This window comes from Callithrix jacchus, chromosome X (genome assembly GCF_049354715.1).
Source record: "Callithrix jacchus isolate 240 chromosome X, calJac240_pri, whole genome shotgun sequence".
NCBI lineage: Eukaryota > Metazoa > Chordata > Mammalia > Primates > Cebidae > Callithrix > Callithrix jacchus.
In genome coordinates this window covers 114478462-114497838 of record NC_133524.1, presented here as the reverse complement: position 1 = coordinate 114497838, position 19377 = coordinate 114478462, and the positions used below count along the sequence as shown (strand labels likewise).

General features: G+C 39.5%; 1 protein-coding gene across 5 annotated transcripts in view; it reads right to left on the bottom strand.

The window, feature by feature from the left end:
• Positions 1 to 19377, bottom strand: part of DOCK11 (dedicator of cytokinesis 11) — a 194885-nt gene that overhangs the window by 118394 nt on the left and 57114 nt on the right. For all 5 annotated transcript variants that reach the window (XM_078362461.1, XM_078362462.1, XM_078362463.1 and 2 more), the window contains exons 7-10: positions 10063 to 10197; positions 5139 to 5316; positions 4669 to 4748; positions 3041 to 3124 (exon numbers count right to left, since the gene is read on the bottom strand). In XM_078362461.1, coding sequence (XP_078218587.1) covers positions 3041 to 3124; positions 4669 to 4748; positions 5139 to 5316; positions 10063 to 10197 — 477 coding nt within the window. The remainder of the gene's footprint in view (positions 1 to 3040; positions 3125 to 4668; positions 4749 to 5138; positions 5317 to 10062; positions 10198 to 19377) is intronic.

Genomic DNA, 19377 nt, shown 5'->3' with positions numbered 1-19377 from the left:
TGAATTACAGATTTTGAAGTACAGTGAGTAGAAACGGTGTGTTCAGTATGGGATGTGTTGCGTTTGAGGTAATGGCAGTAGGAAAAATGGGAGAGGCCTGACTTAGAGATCTGGATGTGGGAGTCAACAGCATTTAGGCTGAAAGGCACAAAAGGCTGGAACCCCATGGACTACCTACGTTTAAGTTATGAACAGAGTAAGAGGCATCTGCTTAGGAAATTGATCAACACTGAGCTCAGCTAACAGAGCTAGGCAATGGACCTCGGCTGCCACAGATATCAATCTTTGAAAATAATTGGTATTTTGAAATAAAAACACAAAAAAGATATTGGGTGTAAAGGAATTCCTTTAAGTAGGGGAGGAATCTGTCTCTTAAAGAAAACTCCTAGAATCTTCCTTCTGAGCTCACAGGCTCAGGCAATCTAAATTCATCTGTTCATGCTCAATGTCTGAACACTTATATTCTATTCGCAAAGGGGAAGAAAAGTGTGGATTGTGGGACAATTAACTATGTTTTCATTGAGGTCATAGACATCGTAGGCAGAAAATGATTGGGTGGATCTGAGCAGAATAACACTGTCAGTATGGAAAACTCAAGACAAGAAACAGAAAAATTTTCCTCAATTACCTAAGTAATTCAAGCCAAAACAGGTATTATGCCTGAAGAATATTGGATAATTATAGCTGTTCTAACTTAGCCTGTATGACTGACAAAAACCTCCTTAAAAGGACCCAATGTGTAAGATTTGTACCTGAAAGCATGACTTCTTCCCCTTTGAATCTATTTATCTACAAAAGGAATGCGAATGTGTGGGACTAGACAGCTCCCTCTTGAATACCTATCTATCTGTGGAGCCAGAGGAGGCAAGTCATTGCCATGGAGATCAATTTTAATTTCCACCCATTTATCTGCTCTCCTTTCTGTCTCACTCAGACAGTAAAATGTGAAGAGAAACTGGACCAAAGCACTCCAGCCTTCAAATCCTTCCCCTTCCAAGGCCTGTGAATGCAAATGTTGGGACATATGGCCTTCCTCAGCTCAAGGTTTGAGCCATCCCCTTTAGTCAGCCAGTATTTCTTTATTCTCTAAGGTCATGTCTCTGAATAATGAACTATGGCCAAAAGAAAAGGTGAAATTACAGGATGGTGCCTCACCTAGAAAAGGTTCTCAACAGATGCAACATGGGTTTCTCTGAGGTGAGACTGCCTTCCATAACATTACATTCAATTTCTTCTCCTTAAAGCTTCATTACAACTGTGAATTTCACTTACTATAAAGCTCACTGATAAATAACTCAGACATAAAACCAGTTCAGTTTTATGACCACAAAATTGCTACACCACAAATTTGTAAAAATACTGGATTTAGTTTCAACCACAGTCAGTTGGCTCCTTTGTATACAATGAAAGAGACTGATATGTCCAACTAGAGCCATGGGTGGGGGATCAAAGACTCAGACATGCTTGGAACAAGTAAATTTCTGAATGAATATCTTAGAACAAACATCCCTGAGGCCCATTATACTACTACTTTTTTATTAAAAAAAAAATTCATGTGACTTGCCCTAAAGCAATATTTAACTCCAATGGGGGAAAAAGGGAAATGAAATTATTTTTAAAAATCTATTTTCTCCAAATAATCACATTTCTCATGCGATATTTTCATTAAGGAAAGATGTTTGCATTACTTATAGCCTATATACTTTTTCCATTTTAAACTAAATTTTTAATTAGAAAACCATATGAAGCAAAAAGAAAAAACAACAATGGCTAATCTAAAGGCAGTGGGTTATCTCAATTGATTGTTCAATTACATATTGAACTCCTTGTTGTACTCTTTCTCCCTCTTGTCACTGCTGCACTTGACTACACTTAAATAAAGAGGCCAGGTGTGGTGGCTCATGCCTGTAATCCCAGCACTTTGGGAGGCCAAGGCAGGCAGATCACCTGAGGTCAGGAACTTGAGACCAGCCTGACCAACACAGTGAAACCCCGCCTCTACTAAAAATACAAAATTAGCTAGGTGTGGTGGCACATGCCTGTAATCCCAGCTACTCAGGAGGCTGAGGTACGAGAATTGCTTGAACCTAAGGAGGTGGAGGTTGTAGTGAGCCAAGATTGCGCCATTGGACTTCAGTCTGGGCAACAAGTGCGAAACTCTGTCTCAAAAGAACAACAACAAAAAAAAGAAAGAAAGAAAGAAAATGAAAAATGACAACAACAAAATCAGACTTCCCCAAATTATTTCATATTTTCACAGAAGAAAAAACTGTAATGTACATTTTCCTATTTCAAACAAAATCAAAGAATTTAATTCGAAATCCCATATAGAAAAAGGGAAAAGAAGGCCAAAAAATTTAATCTCCCTCAATTTCATTTTCTCAAAAACTATTTTCCATTAGGAAAAATATTTGTAATACTTACATACTTTAGACTTTTCCTACTTAAACCAATTAAAAACTGAATTAGAAAATGTCATAGAATTAAATATTAACTGCATATATCTTAGTACAAAACACATCTAACTCTCATGACAGAGGTTAAAATACACATATGCATATAAACCTGCACCTTCCTGCACCACCCTCCATTTAAAGTGTGATTAAGCCAGACATAAAATTATCCCAGTTCTACAGGCCTACATCAAATGTGAAAAATAAATGTCTCATATGACTCATATGTTCTTTATACTGCAGATATTTACTGCCACTAGATCACAATTGTATTTAATGGGCTAAAAGAACATTGTAACCATCTTGAAGGGTGCTTTAATTTATCTATTTTGAGAAGCAAGATAAAGTGAAAAGAATGTAAGAAACTGGGAAATACATATGTAATTCAGCCTCGAATTATCTGCAAATGTGACAGTCCTCTTGAATGAAGAGTTCATTGTTAAGTTACCTGTTCAAAGTAAACAAGACAAATATAAAATAATCTATCCCCACTGGTACAAAAAAACAGAGATTTCAACATTTCAAAGATGTTGTTTATGTGAATAAGCAACAATTCTAGGACTATTTAAGAAGTGTATCATTAATACCTGAACTTCTGAATCAAAAGAAAAGAGATTCTGTCTTCCATCTCCTCTACTGAGTTTGTTGAGTTGCTCAGTTTCTCTTCCATACTAAAATTTTAAAAAAACATGTATGTTACTTCATTTCCTTCAAAACAGTGTTAAATACTATTTAAATGTATAGTTTATGTAAAACTATCAATCTGTCACAGCTTCAAAAATACACCATTCTCTATTTCCATGTACTTAAGATGGATAAAGAATGCTTGCTTGGCTATGACCCATAATAAGCTATATATCAGGTTCTTACACTTTCTATGTGCCTGTTCGCAACACCAAGATTATTATTCATCCTGTAGTCAGTACAAAACAGGAATGCAAGAGACTCTGAATGCAAAGGAGAAATAAACAAAAGAGAAATCACCATAGTTTTCACATCCATGGTGTTAGCTATGGAATATTATATATAATTCTGATTCCATCACTTTGGGAAATACCTAGTGAGTTGCACAAACCAGGATGACAAAGATTGAGAGGGAATGCAACTAAACTCTATAAAATCATTTTATAAAATCCTAGATCAGGCCGGGCACAGTGATTCATGCCTGTAATCCCAGCACTTTGGGAGGCCAAGGTGGGTGGATCACTCGAGGCCAGGAGTTTGAGACCAGCCTGGCCAAGAAGGTGAAACACTGTCTCTACTAAAAATACAAAGATTAGCCAGGTGTGGCAGCAGGCGCCTGTAATCCTAGCTACTTGGGAGGCTGAGGTAGGAGAATTGCTTGAATTTGGGTGACTGAGGTTGCAGTGAGCTAAGATCATGCCAGTGTACTCCAGCCTGGGTGACAGAGTGAAACTCTGTCTCAAAAAAAAAAAAAAAAAATCCTAGATTAGAGGATCATGAGTGTGTCCCTAAATTTTGAAAAACAGCTTTGAAGTTTATGAGGGGTAAATTTAAAATAGAAAAAAAAAGAGCTTCCAAATTTGTGTAACTGAGTTGTCTAGGAAGATGAATAAAGTACAAATATAAATAGGTTTGACAATGAATAAATGGGTCACAACCTACTAATTTACTATAATATAGAGTCTACAGAATAAAATATCCTGGTAAGATACACATGATAATCATCTCCACAATTTCAAAATTGGTTCATTTCTAACTTCAAACAGCAGAGTAAATAACAAAAATGATGCATGTTCACCAAAACCTTTATCAGATGAAATCATTCATATATATACATATATTTACATATAGAGAATATGATTTTCATGTGAAATTAACATATGTTGGTCATTAGATTAAATATCATGTACATGAGCTGCATCATTATCCTTTTGGAAGAGGAATATTTTATGAATCATATATAGTAATTAAATTGAATAAAAACTAGCAGATAAAATTAATGAAGTCTGAAAAGCCTGGAAGTATTTCTTGCTGTCTGGAAAAAAAATAAGATTTTTCCAATCTGTCACTTAGTACTTACAAGTAAGTCTTCAGGAGTGCAACTTTTCTTTTACAATCTCTACCTGTTTTACCAATTTCCTGTGGATTTTAACGTGGAAATGACATTGCCAAATGGAATCCAGCATTAAAACTTTAATAGCTAATCCTGTATTATCTCAGTTGAAGGCAAGTTGCCATATGAAAGATGTACCTTCATCAGTTCCGGATGCATGCTCCTTTCCAAACTCGCCATGATGTTCTCGGCTTTTCCTTGGCTGCTAGTTTCATCATCTGCAAATTCATTAAAAGCAGATGTTCCAAACCATACAGACCATCACTAATAACCTAAGAGGAGTATCCTAACTATCTCTCCCACCCATCCTCTCCTACTAGATTTATTGCAAAGAATTTCTATTATGAAAGCATAGGGAAAACTTTAATGGACTTTTGAAAACCTGCCATGAATTTTCTATCTGCTTTAGTCTGGATATATTTCATGTGTCAGAGTCCATGCAGCATCAACTGTTTAAAAAAAGTCTATCAACCTCTATGGTCACTTTTAATGAAGAAGCAGGTCAACTTTCAGGATTAAGAGTTCTCTATTCACCCTGCACAGAGGACATTTCCATGGATTAAAGACAAGGGCTTTGCTTTAATAATAAATCACTTAAAAATTCTGACCTTGTGCTGTTTCTACCGTCTCCTTTTTTTCTTGCACTAAACTGTCGGTATTGATCTGAATAATCTTTTTCAAAGTTATCAACCATTCCTCCATTTCCTGCTCAGTTTCAGCAGCCAGATAATGGCTATACTTATCTAACATCTTGAGTTCAAAAGCATGACGGCGCATTTTGGGGCACTAGAGGAGGAAAAAAAAGCATGTGTTCAGTTAGTTTCATTGTCCTTCTACTATTAGATGTCATTAGTTTGTATTTATTTTTATCTCAGCTTGGTGCATATGTGCGTCAATACTTTCATGAAATAACTGCTTCTTTCACAAGAAACAGACACTTTAAAACAACAAATGACTATGTCAAGCATATTTTTTGTTCTTCTCAGGACTGAGCACAGTAGTATCAATATGCATAAAATTGGCAGAAAATAATACTTGTTTAGTATTATCACTTAAGGCCTTTTGGTATCCTTCACATTTAGAAAATCAAAGTACCATCACAAAAATAAGCAAACATTTTACAATTTCCACCCCATTCCAACTTTTCCTTGAATATTTACAGATTTTCAAAGTCAGCACTTAAAAAAAATGTAAATATGACCTGAAACAAATCTGATACTTAATTTATATCTCATAAAAGGCAATATAGATCGTGATTCACTTTACCATGCACAACGTCGACTGTATCACAGTAGCATAAAACAAGACCACAGTGTTTGGCAGCACAATAGGGTGATCGTAGTCACCAATAACTGATTGTATATTTCAAAATAACTGTAAAAGTGGATTTGGAATGTTCCTAACACAATGAAATGATACACACTTGTGGTGATGGATATCCCAATTACTCTGATCCGATCATTTGCACACTGTATATTTGTATTAAGATATCACATGTACCCCCAAAATATGTAAAATTATTACATATCTATAACAATTAAAAAGTAAAGATGGAGGCAGTGGCTCACACCTGTAATACTAGCACTTTGGGAGACTGAGAGGGAGGACTGCTTAGCTCAGGTGTTTGAGACAAGCCTGAGCAAAGTGATGTCTACAAAACCTCATGTCTACAAAATAAACAAATAAATAAAAATACAAAAAATTAGCCAGGCGTGATGGCACATGCCTGTAGTCCCAGCTACTCGAGGGGCTGAGCAGGGAGGATCACCTAAGCCCAGTCAAGGGTGCAGTGAGCCAAGATCATACCACTGCACTCTAGCCTAGGTGTCACAGTGAGACCCTGCCTCAAAAAAAAAAAAAAAAAATTAAAAAGAGAGGGCCAACCATGGTGGTTTATGCATGTAATTCCAGCACTTTGGGAGGCTAAGGTGGATTCCTTGCAGCAAGGAGTTCAAGGCTGCAAGGCTGGAGTGAGATACGATCATGTCACTGCACTCCAGACAGAGCAAGACTCTGTCTCTCTAACAAAAAAAAAGAAAGAAAGAAAGAAAAAGAAAACAAAGAAGAAGAATGTCTTGGCAAAAAAAGAAAAAATAAGACCATACAACCATAGTTGGTTCACATTAAATTGTGACTCTCCATAAAATATATGGAAGTGACCTGTGCTGAATACCACTCCACAAGGAAAATAATATTCTTCATTTTCTCAAATATGCTGATATATTCTTTTACTTTACCACCTTCTCTGTCATGACAAAAGAAATGACACACTACCCCTTTCAAATCCCTCAGCATTAATTTCAAGAAAGGCTCATGAATCAATAATTTTCTACTTCACAGTCATTATTCAAGGAGGAACCAAGAAAGTTCCTCCTTCTAATCTTTGAAGTCTAGGAAAGGATGAAATTACAGTGCTGTAGCAAGTCATAAAGATTTATACATTTGAAAATATTTGGGAGGCGGTATCATAAATAGATGAGGGGGGCCAAGTATGGTGGCTCATGCCTGTAATCTCAGCGCTTTGGGAGGCTGAGGTGAATGAATCACTTGAAGTCAGGAGTTTGAGACCAGCCTGGCCAACATGGAGAAACCCCATCTCTGATAGAGACAGGAGACAGCCAAGGGTCCCCAGCAAAACCTTCAATCTGTGAGGTGGGAAACCTGCTAGGAGGACTCTCTCTCACTTTGCTGAGAGTTATTTTTCCTTTTTCCTTTTTGTCTCATAAATTCTGCTTCTCACCTTTCCATGTGTCCACAAGTCTAACATTTCCTGGTTGTGTGATAAGAAGTGTTTTTTTGTTTTTCTGAGATGGGGTTTCACCATGTTGGTCAGGCTGGTCTCAAACTCCCGACCTCAGGTGATCCACCCACCTCAGCCTCCCAAAGTGCTGGGATTACAGGCATGAGCCACCACGCCCGGCAAGAGATGTATAACTTTCTCCTTAGCTGAACTAAGGAGAAAGTTATACAACATCTTTACTAAAAATACAAAAATTAGCCAGGCGTGGTGGCGGATGCCTCTGTTCCATGCTACTCTAGACAGGACAGTCACCTGAACCCAGGAGGTGAAGGTTGCAGCAAGCTGAGATTATACCACTACACTCCAGCCTGGACAACAGAGTGAGACTCCGTCTCAAAAAACAAAAAATAGAAAAAAAAAATGGTTTTAAATGATAATAATAAAAATTAATAGATGAGGAAAGCACCACAAAGAAAGGTCAATCCAGAAATCATGTGTGCCCTCGTTCTTCCAGTAAGATAAGAAAGGTGTTTTTTATACATGTGAATACATATGAATTCATATATATGAATATATAATATATAAGCACATTTTATTCACGTAGATCTTTATACTTTTTAAAAAGCGTTTTCTCATTTGTTAGAATTTTTCAATTTATCTTTTTTGAGATGGGGTCTCAATGTGCTGCCCAGGCTGGAGTGCAGTGGCTATTCCACGGGCGTGATTATATCTCACTGCAGCATCAGACTCCTGGGCTCAAGTAATCCTTTGCCACAGGCTCCTGAGTAGCTGGCACTACAGGCACACAACGTCATGCCCTACAGGTATTTTCTCATTTGATCCTCACAACAATCTTGTTTGATAGAGTACACAGATATTACTAATCCCACTTCACAGTTCTGAAAATGAAGATTTAGGTAAATTGAGAGTGCTGAACTAACATCACATTCCTCCTAATCAGCCCATTGTTCCCTCTAGTCCAGCACACCACCCTGGCTCTGTAATAATGGCTTCTGTTTCATAGTCAATTGACTTCCTATTCAGATCATCTCTCTGTCCTCTACTTCCCACCCTGTTTTTGTCTGTGTCTCCTCAGTAATTCAAATCAACAAACATTCATTAAGTCCCTACTGTGTGCAGGGCCCTCATAATCATCATAGTAGAAACAGAAATGAGTAAGACATGGTCCCTGTAATCCCAAAAGGAATGTGTAGAATGAACCCAAATTGGAATGTGACTCCATAGTATGACAGAAGGAAAAGCAAAATGGTTAGCACAGGAGAGATGGAGCTTAATTCTACTTAGTAGTCACGGGGGTGAGGAAGGAAACACAAAACTTTTCATGGCAGAAGTAGCCTTTAAGCTGAGTCATAAAAGATAAGGTTCAAACAGGAATAGAAGCAGAAATTATATATAGCAAGAGGAGGAAAAAAATCTAAGGCCAGCCATCTATGCGTAAAATGCCTTAGAATGCTTAGCCTGGTGTGACCAGAGCACAGAATACACGAGGGGGTTCAGGAGTGATGAGGCTATAAAGTACAGTGAAGCCAGATCACTGTGGGCCTTCAAAGTCATGGCAAAAGCTTTAGAGTTCACTCTGTAAGACAAAAGACTTGGAGAAGGCAAATGATAGACCGAATCTATATCTTAGGAAGTTGGACTGGAGCAAGAAAACAAATCAGGAGGCATAAAAGCACAACTTTAAACCAGAGATGATGAAAGGGAGAACCAGAGAAAGGACAATGAAAGTAGGAAGAGGTTAAGAGGTACTTTAGAGCAAGACTCAAAGGAACTTGATAAACATTTAAATATTGGCACTGAGCAAGAACAGGGCACTGAAGAGGATTCTGAGCTTTCTAGTGTTGATGTTTTGGAGGACGGAGATGACATCAACCAAGATAGAAAAGTGCTGAGGTTCATTTTCTTTCCTTTTTTTTTTTTTTTTTGTTTTCTTTTTGAGACAGAGTCTCACTCTATCACCCAGGCTGGAGTGTAGTGGCACCATCTTGGCTCACTATAACCTCCGCCTCCCAGGTTCAAGTGATTCTCTTGCCTCAGCCTCCTGTGTAGCTGGGATTACAGGTGGATGCCACTACGCCAAGCTAACTTATATATATATATATATTTTTAATTTTACTTTAGGTGTATACTATATCCGGCATTTCTCCCCATGTTATCCCTCCCCACCTTCCCACCCCCCCACCCCCCGCTGTCCATCCCCTACCCCCCCGCAACTGCCCCCAGTGTGTGATGCTCCTCTCCCTGAGTCCACGTGTTCTCATTTGACGCAACCTTCCTAGTTTTAGTAGAGACAGGGTTTCACCATGTTGCCCAGGCTGCTTTCGAACTCCTGACCTCAGATGATCCACCCGTCTCGGCCTTACAAAGTTCAGGGGTTATAGGTATGAGCCACCACACCCAGCCACCTTTTTTAAAATTTTCTCTTTTGTAGATAGGGTCTTGCTCCGTCACCCAGACTGGAGTGCAATGGTGTAATCACAACTCACTGCAGCCTCAACCTCCTAGACTCAAGTGATTCTCCCGCCTCAGCCTCCAGAGTAGCTGGGACCACAGGAATGCACCACCATGCCTGGCTAATTTTTGTATTTTTTTTGTAGAGATGGGGTCTCTTTGTTGCCCAGGCTAATCTTGAACTCCCAGGCTCAAGCGATCCTCCTGCTTCAACCTCTCAAAGTGCTGGGATTACAGGCATGAGCCACCACACCCAGCCATCTGGGGAGCTTATCAATAACCCTCTTAGAAAAAGAGAAGGATTACCTCGATGGTCTTACCTGAACAACATCAATGCAGGCATCCAAGTAGATGCAACCTTTTGACTCTTTTGAATTTTTCTCATCTTTATAGGAATTGAGAATATATGAACCATCAGGAAGTTGGGTCAAGTAAAAATATCGTCTCTTGAATACCTACACGGGGAAAACCCGCAATGATTGATTTGTTACATACATATTGTATTTGAACAGTTTCTCTGAACTAAAAACCTCAAAGGCTTGCCAGGCATTGTACCTGGACCATCTTCAGACAACCCTGACAAAATGTTAGGAATTATCATTATCTTCATTTTTTTCAGATAGAGAATGAAAGTCACATGATTTACCCTCAGTTAATCAAATATAACGAGAACAATAATTAAGATTTAACACTTTGAAATGTATAAAGCATTTGGATATCTGAATCTCCTGACCTTTCACTATAGCATTCTTTTCACATTTAATTACAAATGATTAGATCCTTTTAATCTGGTTTCTATTACCATGAATCCAAGTATAAATATAAAAATCACATATATACCACATTATATATTTCCACCTCACCTGCACATCCTACGGCACTCATCTACACTGTCTTTGCTTCTGAAAGTCCAGTTTACAGCACACTCACAGGGAAGCACAGTCATTAGTTGCCTACCAGGTGTTGTTGAGTGCCCCAAGTGCTAAGCTTTAAATCAACAGGCTTAATGGAACCATGCCATTTGTTTGGAGTTAGGGATTCACAATAGTTAAGGAGTAGCCATTTGCTACAACTCACAGCAAAGCCCACAGGAACGAGAAAAGGTAGAGGACTGCCTGAGGAGTTCATGCTGTCCCTCTATGCTCCCCTAGAAACAGACTTTGAGAGCCTGATAAAAGAGGCAAGAAAAGGGATTAGGAGCTCTCTGATGAATTGATGCTTCTTTCAATAAGTCACAAACTGCAGGCTATGTCAAGCATCATAGTGAAAGGCAGAGCTTATTCAAGTTGCAATTTCCCAGGATGATAGATCTGAAATCACTTCAGGGTGGGATGAGAAGAGCAGCTAGGAAATAGACTCCTGGTGATTACTGAGGAAATGTATTCCTATGCATCTTGTCTTATTGAAAGAATCTGGCTTTAAAATTTAAGCTTGTCATTTTCAATTGCCCATCTGATTACCCAATGTGATCCCTAATCTCATTGTGAGAACTTTAATTATGGAAAGAGTATTATTTGGCAAGATCGTTCTTGCCAACGACTTAACATCTGGCAAAGTACCTGAAACATCGATTTATTTCTCCATAGCATGACCAAGCAAAATATATAAAAGCCTTGGCTGGGCATAGTGGCTCACTCCTGTAATCCCAGCACTTTGGGAGGCCGAGGCAGGTGGATCACCTGAGGTCGGGAGTTCAAAACCAGCTTGACCAACATGGAGAAACCCCATCTCTATTAAAAATAAAAAATTAGCCAGGCATGGTGGCGTATGCCTGTAATCCCAGCTACTCAGGAGGCTGAGGCAGAAGGATCACTTGAACCTAGTAAGTGGAGGTTGCAGTGAGCTGAGATTGAACCACTGCACTCCAGCCTGGGCGACAGAGGGAGACTCTGTCTCAAAAAAAAAAAAAAAAAAAAAAAAAGCTTTAACAGGCATTTCTTTTTAGAAAAACCAGTAAAAATAAATAACATTGATAGGTATTTTTGACTTGTATAAATATCATTGATTTTTTAAAGAATGACAAAAATATATACCAGTATAAGGAATACCGCTAACAGGTTAGACTGATAAATGCTACAGCTTCTATCTCAGGAAGGGGCCATGTGGACTATATGCTATCAACAGAAGAGTCCAAGCAGAAAACATCAGCTTGTTTTGCAATGCCAGTCAATTAAATGTTATTGTATTAGGATGCAAAGGAACAGAAAGAGAATCTGTGGGTATATTTATATCCTTCATATATTTACATATCTTGTATATGTGAGAATATATACATATATTCTCATAGTCAATTAATCCACATTTAAGTTTGCCGGAAGAAATATAGATTAGTATTAAAGGAAACTGTTAATCATAATGGTGAGTATATATGTACGTTTGCTTATTTTCTTTATTTTTATTAGAGACAGGGTCTCCCTATGTTGCCCACACTGGTCTTGAACTCCTGGACTCAAGGGATCCTTCTGTGTCAGCTTCCCCAAAGTGCTAGGATTACAGGTGTGAGTCACTCTGCCTGGGCTATTTGCTTATTTTCATGACAATGGTTCATATCTCTCATTAAAATGATGGAACTAGAAGGCTTAAAATGACATGCTGAGGTCATTTCAAATGAATAAACATGTAATCAACACTTACTTTGTGTAAAACTTTGCCTTTTAAAGTTATTGCATTAATTATAACAAAATTAGAACACATCTTTCAGGCCAAAAATAACATTAAAAAAGTAATATGAAAACAATTAGATTTGAATCGTTCAGATCTAAAACTAAAATTCTGCCACTTCAGTGGGATAGTCTATAGAATCCACTTTCAGAGTCAACAGCCAACCACAAAGAGAGAGGCAGAAGAAGAGAAAATACAGAGTAAAACATTTGTGGCACAGAGTCAAATTATAGTCTGGGAATTTATTTTTTCATGTACAGCTGCCTCACCAAGCAAAGAAATTCTGTGGCAGCCACCACTTCCAATATTAGCAAAACACATCATTACAATAGACATAGAAAGGGATATGAAATTACAGCAAATCATTTCCTGTAACATTGCAATTATATCTACTTGTGGCACTAGGGTAGGTAGCTTATGAATCTGGGGAGAGAACATGATGCCTGAAAGAGCACTCAGAAAGAGCAGATGCCTGAAAGTCTTATGATATTGATTCTCAGCCAGCATCTCCTGCTAACCAGCATTGAAATCGTCCTCAAGACTCTGCTTCTCTCAGTTTACTTACTTGTAAAATGATGAAATCAGACCAGATGATCTGTAAGATCATATTTTTCCACAATCTACTAATAATTTCATTCAACTTGAACAAATAACACAGCAGCCTTCCTAGCCCGGAAGCTACTCTCCCAAAGTGATTTCTCATACACTAGAAACACACAGTTTGGACAGTAAGGAATATTTTTTTAAGTCATCACTATGTAGAAATCAGACTCTGCCCAATAGCAAATTGTAAGATCTCTTCTCATTCTAATATTTTATGATATATGTTGGGTTTCAACTTCTGAGAAGCTTTTAAGATATCCTTTTCAAAGAAGAAAGGATATCCTAAATCTCTCACATGGAAATCACAGGGAAATCAGAAACATAACTTCCCTGATATTAAAAAAATTTCCACGAGCTATTTAGGGTATAAGTTTATATATATTTTTACATTTCTAGAAGAAGACAGGTGTTAAAATAATTACTCTATATCATACCCGTCATTTGAAGGCCACAAGTTTTTGTAACCAATAGCTAATTCTTTTAATGTCTCTTGGGGATAAGTATCATCATCCACATTTTACCTAACAGCAAACTGAGGGACCAAGAGCTCATTCAAGTTCACACAGGCAGCCAGGAGCAGTGGCTTATGCCTGTAATCCCAACACTTTGAGAGGCCAAGCCAGGTGAATCATCCGAGGTCAGAAGGTCGAGACCAGCCTGGCCAACATGGTGAAACCCCGTCTCTACTAAAAATACAAAAATTAGCCAGGCGTGGTGGCACATGCCTGTAATCCCAGCTACTTGGGAGGCTGAGGTGGGAGAATTGCTTGAACCCAGGAGGCAGAGGCTGCAGTGAGCCAGGATCACACCACTGCACTCCAGCCTGTCCCAAAAAGAAAAAAAGTTCACTCAGGCAAGTCACTGATAGAACTGGAATCAGAATATGATGATGGCTACAAACAAAGAGAATCTTGCCGAAATCCTCCAATGGCTTCCCATGTTACTTTACAGTAAGTTCCAAAATCCTCACCATAGCCTAGAACACTGTACGGGATTTGGCCTCTGATTACTTCTTGGACTCTATTTCTAATCTATCTGCTCCAGCTACACTGGCTTATCTGCTGTTACTCAAATGTCCCAAGTAAGCTCGTTCGCGTCTCTGTACTTCCTGTTTCCTCAGCCTAGAATCCTCTTTCCTCATTATCCACACAGTTCACTTTCTTACTCCTCTCAGGTCTTTGCTTGAATCTCCCCTCCTCGGGGAGGCCTTCTATACCGCCTGCCCTCATCATGGCACCCGGTTATATCTTTTTTCATGGAGTGATCCCTATACAAATATGTTAATCTTCTATCTATTTTATTTGCCATCTCTCTCTAGCCCATGAAGTTTCATGTTTCATCTACTGCTGTTATCCCCCCAGTACCTATAACAATGCCTGGACTCAACACAATTTTTCAAAATGAATAAACAATGAATGAATAATCCCACATCCAGCACCGATTCTCCAGCAGATTCTTCAGTGGTTTCAACCAACAGAATTGTGTTTCTCTGTAATGCCCATACTCTTCTATCTCTTCCTCCTTGCCTTTATTATTTTTTCTAGATGGTGAACACAGCTGAAAATGCCCTACTGTACTCAGTGAGTAACATGGATCCTGAAGAGTGGTCCATTCAGACCACCCACACGAAAGAAAGTAAGCCAAAGAATTTGATTCTATAGGATCCTGCCAAGTCTCCTGAAGGCCCCAAGCTGTTAGGATGACAATCTTTTTTTGTTTTTTGGAGACAGAGTCACACTCTGTTGCCCAGGCTGTAGTGTAGTGATGTGATATTGGCTCGCTGCAACCTCTGCCCCTGGATTCAAGCAATTCTGCCTCAGCCTCCTGAGTATCTGGGATTGCAGATGCATGCCACCACTCCCAGCTAATTGTTTTTTGTATTTTTAGTAGACATGGGGTTTCACCATGTTGGCCAGGCTGGTCTTGAACTTCTGGCCTCAAGTGATCTGCCCACCTTGGCCTCCCAAAGTGCTGGGATTACAGGTGTGAGCCACTGTGCCTGGACAGATGACAACCTTTTTGAACCACTTCTGGAGCAGGAACAATGGCCATTTGTCATTCAGCTGCATCAAAGATTAAAGAAAGGAAGGAAAGTTGGAGCACTTAGTATCCTCAGAGTAGGAAAACAGCTGGGTGTGGTGGATCACTTGAGGTCAGGAGTTCGAGACACTCTGGCCAACATGGTGAAACCCCCTCTCTACTAAAAACACAAAAATGAGCCAGGCGTGATGGTGCATGCCTGTAATCCCAGTTACTTGTGAGGCAAGAGAACCCAGGAGGCAGAAGTTGCAGTGAGCAGAGATTGTACCACTGCACTCCAGCCTGGGTGACAGAAGGAGATCCTGTGTCAAAAAATTTTTTTAAATAAAAAAAAAAAAAGAAAAGAAAAAACAAAGTAGGAAAACCTTTATCTCTTATCATTTTTACAACAAATCCCGAGTGTTTACCTATTGTGTGTGTGTTATCTAGAGAGCTAATTATTTACTGCTAAATTGCATGAACCAGAAACCCTTAGAAAGGATGCTGCAAAGGTGTAGAGGCAGCGTAGGCAGGCTGGGAGCAATGGAAAACAGTGTGGGGGAACTGCCTAATGTCTCAGACAGAACACAGTGGAAGAGCCAGCAAGGAAAAGGAGAAAGCAGGAGAGACAGAGACATACTGGGTCTCAGAACTCTTCTGCACAAAGATTAAAGAAACAATGGAGAAAAAAAACCACAGGACTTAGAAAAGTGAATTGCAGTTAATGACCCCAGAATGCCAGGAAGTTCACCCTGCTAAAGAACCCCTACCAATACAGGCAACCTAATGCATCACTCAACTCTCTCCATCATGTCATTTACAGTCCTACCAAGTCTGTTTTTTTTTTTTTGTTTTGAGATGAAGTCTCACTCTGTCACCCAGGCTGGAGTGCAGTGGCATTATCTCAGCTCACTGCAACCTTGACCTCCTGGGTTCAAGTGATCCTCCCACCTCAGCCTCCCAAGTGGCTGGGACTATAAGTGTGTGTCATAATACCCAGCATCTTTAGTGGAAGCAGGATTTCACCATGTTGCCGAGGCCTATCTTGAACTCCTGACCTCAAGTGATCCTCCTGACTTAGCCTCCCAAAGTGCTGGCATTACAGGCGTGAGCCACTGTATCTGGCCCCAAGTTTTAATATACAACACTGTCCTACTCTCTAAGAAGCTGAGTAAAAATCAAATAGCTTTTCTTAAATAATTCTACCATATCTGGGCACTGAAGCATTCTTTAACTATTTGATTCAAAGCAAAGTCTAGTAGGAGGGGTCTACAGTCCATCCTTTTCGTTATAAATTATTTTATCAGATGTATTTCAGCAAGGCATAGCACTGCTCAAATGATCAATAACTCTCAATGATCAATGACTCTCAATTACTCACATAATAAGGCACACATGCTCGATATTGGCATTCAAGGCTTCCACAATTCTAATAATATAAAATAACAGTTGCTAACATCTGTGGGGTGCTTTGTGCACTATGGTCTCTGGCTTAGTGCTTTCCTCATATTATTTCATTGAATACTTTTTTTTTTTGAGACAGAGTCTTCCTCTGTCACCTAGGCTGGAGTGCAGTGGGAGCTATCTTGTCTCACTGCAGCCTCCGTAGGGGTTCCAAAGATTCTGCTGCCTCAGCCTCCCGAGTAGCTGGGATTACAGGTGTGTGCCGCCACACCTGACTACATTTTTTTGTATTTTTAGTAGAGACGGGGTTTCACCATGTTGGCCAGGCTGGTCTTGAACTCCTGACCTCAAGTGATCCACCCGCCTCAGCCTCCCAAAGTGCTGGGATTATAAGCGTGAGCCACTGCACCCGGCCATTCACTGATTCCTAATAACAATTTGTGTGGTCATTACTGTTATGCCCTCCATATTACAGAAGAGAAATGGAGGCATATGTTGGGCCCAGTGACTTCAAGCCATTTTCATGCCTCAGCCTCCCGAGTAGCTGGGATTACAGGTGGACATCACCACATCTGACGAATTTTTGTGTTTTTAGTAGGGACAAGATTTCATTATGTTGGCCAGGCTGGCCTCAAACTTTTGGCCACAAATGATCAGCCTGCCTCAGCCTCCCAAAGTGCTGGGATTATAGGTGTGAGCCACTGTGCCCTGCCCACCTGCCCAAAAAGGTTTTAAGCCCTACATCTGACACCTCTCTACCCTCCAAATGCTTTTATTAACAAGGCATTCAGTATATATTTGGTAGCCAGGCATGGTGGAATGCACCTGTAGTCCCAGGTACTTGGGAGCCTGAGGCAGGAGGATCGCTTTAGTCTAGGTGTTGGAGGCTGCAATGAGCTATGATTGTGCCACTGCACTCTAGCTGGGCAATATAGTAAGACCTTGTCTCTGAAAAAATTAAATTAAGAAATTACCTATGTGGTGAAGAATTTGTGGATTCCCAATAGTGTCTGTCACATAGGAAGTACCTAATAGTGTTTGAGCAGTGATATGAATGAGGGAAACCAAAACACAAAAAACAAATTAGTGAAAAAATCTCTTATACATAATAAATGAATGCAATCCATTTGTTAGCCGTAAGAGACAGTCTGGTACATTTGAAAATACAATCGGACTAACATATCAAAAATAAAAGATTTTCTCTTCCTTTTGTTCTAACACACACAGTGACCTTGACCTCCTAGCAATTATTTTAATATTGTATGTGCTTTCTTAGGTCAAATCCTCATTTGATTTGATGCTCTCCCACTGCAGAGGAGGAAAAATCCCTCCTGGAAGAGTTAAGGAGTTAAGGACTTTGGGACTCTAGATATGTAACAAATGGCTCTCCTTTGTGCCAAAAAAATTTTAAAGGGCCCTAGAAGTGAGTCATACATCAACCAGTTGAACTTGCAACCCTGATAACGTATCAAGGCACTTCAACATTTAATTGCTGAAAATGGGGAGGAGAGAGCTAGAGGAATGTAAGCAAATTGAGCCAAGAAGATGCATAAAGGTGGGTGTCTCAGGAGTTGGCCAAGAATCTGCAACAATTTTTTAAAAATGAAAAACCACCCTGAAGATAAAATTCCTCCGTATATCATTATATCTCTTAGGAAAAGTAGTTCCAAATACCAGGGGAAGGCTATGTCCAATATCACGGCTATCTAAGCCCACATTAAATTCCTTCATTTATATGAAAAGAAGTTGAATAAAGCAGATGTCTCTAGCAGCTACTTAGGAAAGAGAGGATGTAAATGAACAGGAGTCTGTCAGGATTGTGGTTTCTGTCTAAGGGATCATGAATTCTCTATGATATCTTAAAACTCTCTTATACTTTTCCAGGAATTGAAGGGTGGCAGAAAGGTACATCCTCATTAAACAGAAACCACAAATTGAAGAAATTAATCACTATGATAAGGCTTGTCCTATTTTATCATGAATACCAAGAACAAAGCAAATTACAAGTGCTAAATATTCACTGCACTGCACCCAGACAACCAACAGAGCATTGTGCTTTTGTTTTTGTTTTTTTAAAAAAGAGATGAGGTCTCACTTTGTGCCCAGGATGGAGTGCAGTGGCACAATCATAGCTCACTGCAGCTTCAAACTCCTGGGCTCATCCTCCTGACTCAGCCTCTTGAGTAGCTGGGATTATAGGCACATGCCACCACACCCAGCCTGACAGAGCATTTGCAAGAACTACATGATGCCAGCATCCTCTTCAGAGAGAGGAAGTGCTTGGGCACACAACACTGATTTGTGGAGTGATGCATGTCATTTGCCGCTTTCCTGTAGCCCAGGCTCCTCAGGGCAAGTCTCTCAGCCAACAATGAGGTTATACTCAGCAAGCACCTCTGACAAAAAAATGCCAATTTCACATGGTGGGGCAGATTATATCTTGAGAACTGACCAGAACAGGGGGAATGCTATATATTGGGGAAATATAAATTTTTATTCCATAAATATGAGGTCTTATAATCTTCCAATATGAATAATTCAGCCTAGCTCCTCTAGCAGCCCCTCTTTTCCCTAGAGAGCCCATCAAGTTTAATGCATTGCAAGTCATTGTAAGAACCATCAACTTGAATGTTCTTGCAAAACTTGCTGGCAAGCTAGCTAGGAAGGCTGAACTTTCCATAGCAACCCATCTACAAATTACTTTGGCTACATTATTTAGATTGCATTAAAGGCCATGTGGTTGCTTTCTCAAAAGATCTTATAAAGTTGGAATCTTCTAATTCCCTTTCATCAACACTTTGCCGAGTCTCTTCTAATCCTCTTTCCTTCATTTTATTTTTACACTTTCTCTCATGATACAATTCCTCTCTTCCTTGCTAGAGCCCTCCCTTCCTCTCTTCTTTGTTTTTTTTTTTGGAGACAAAGTGTCGCTCTGTCACCCAGGCTGG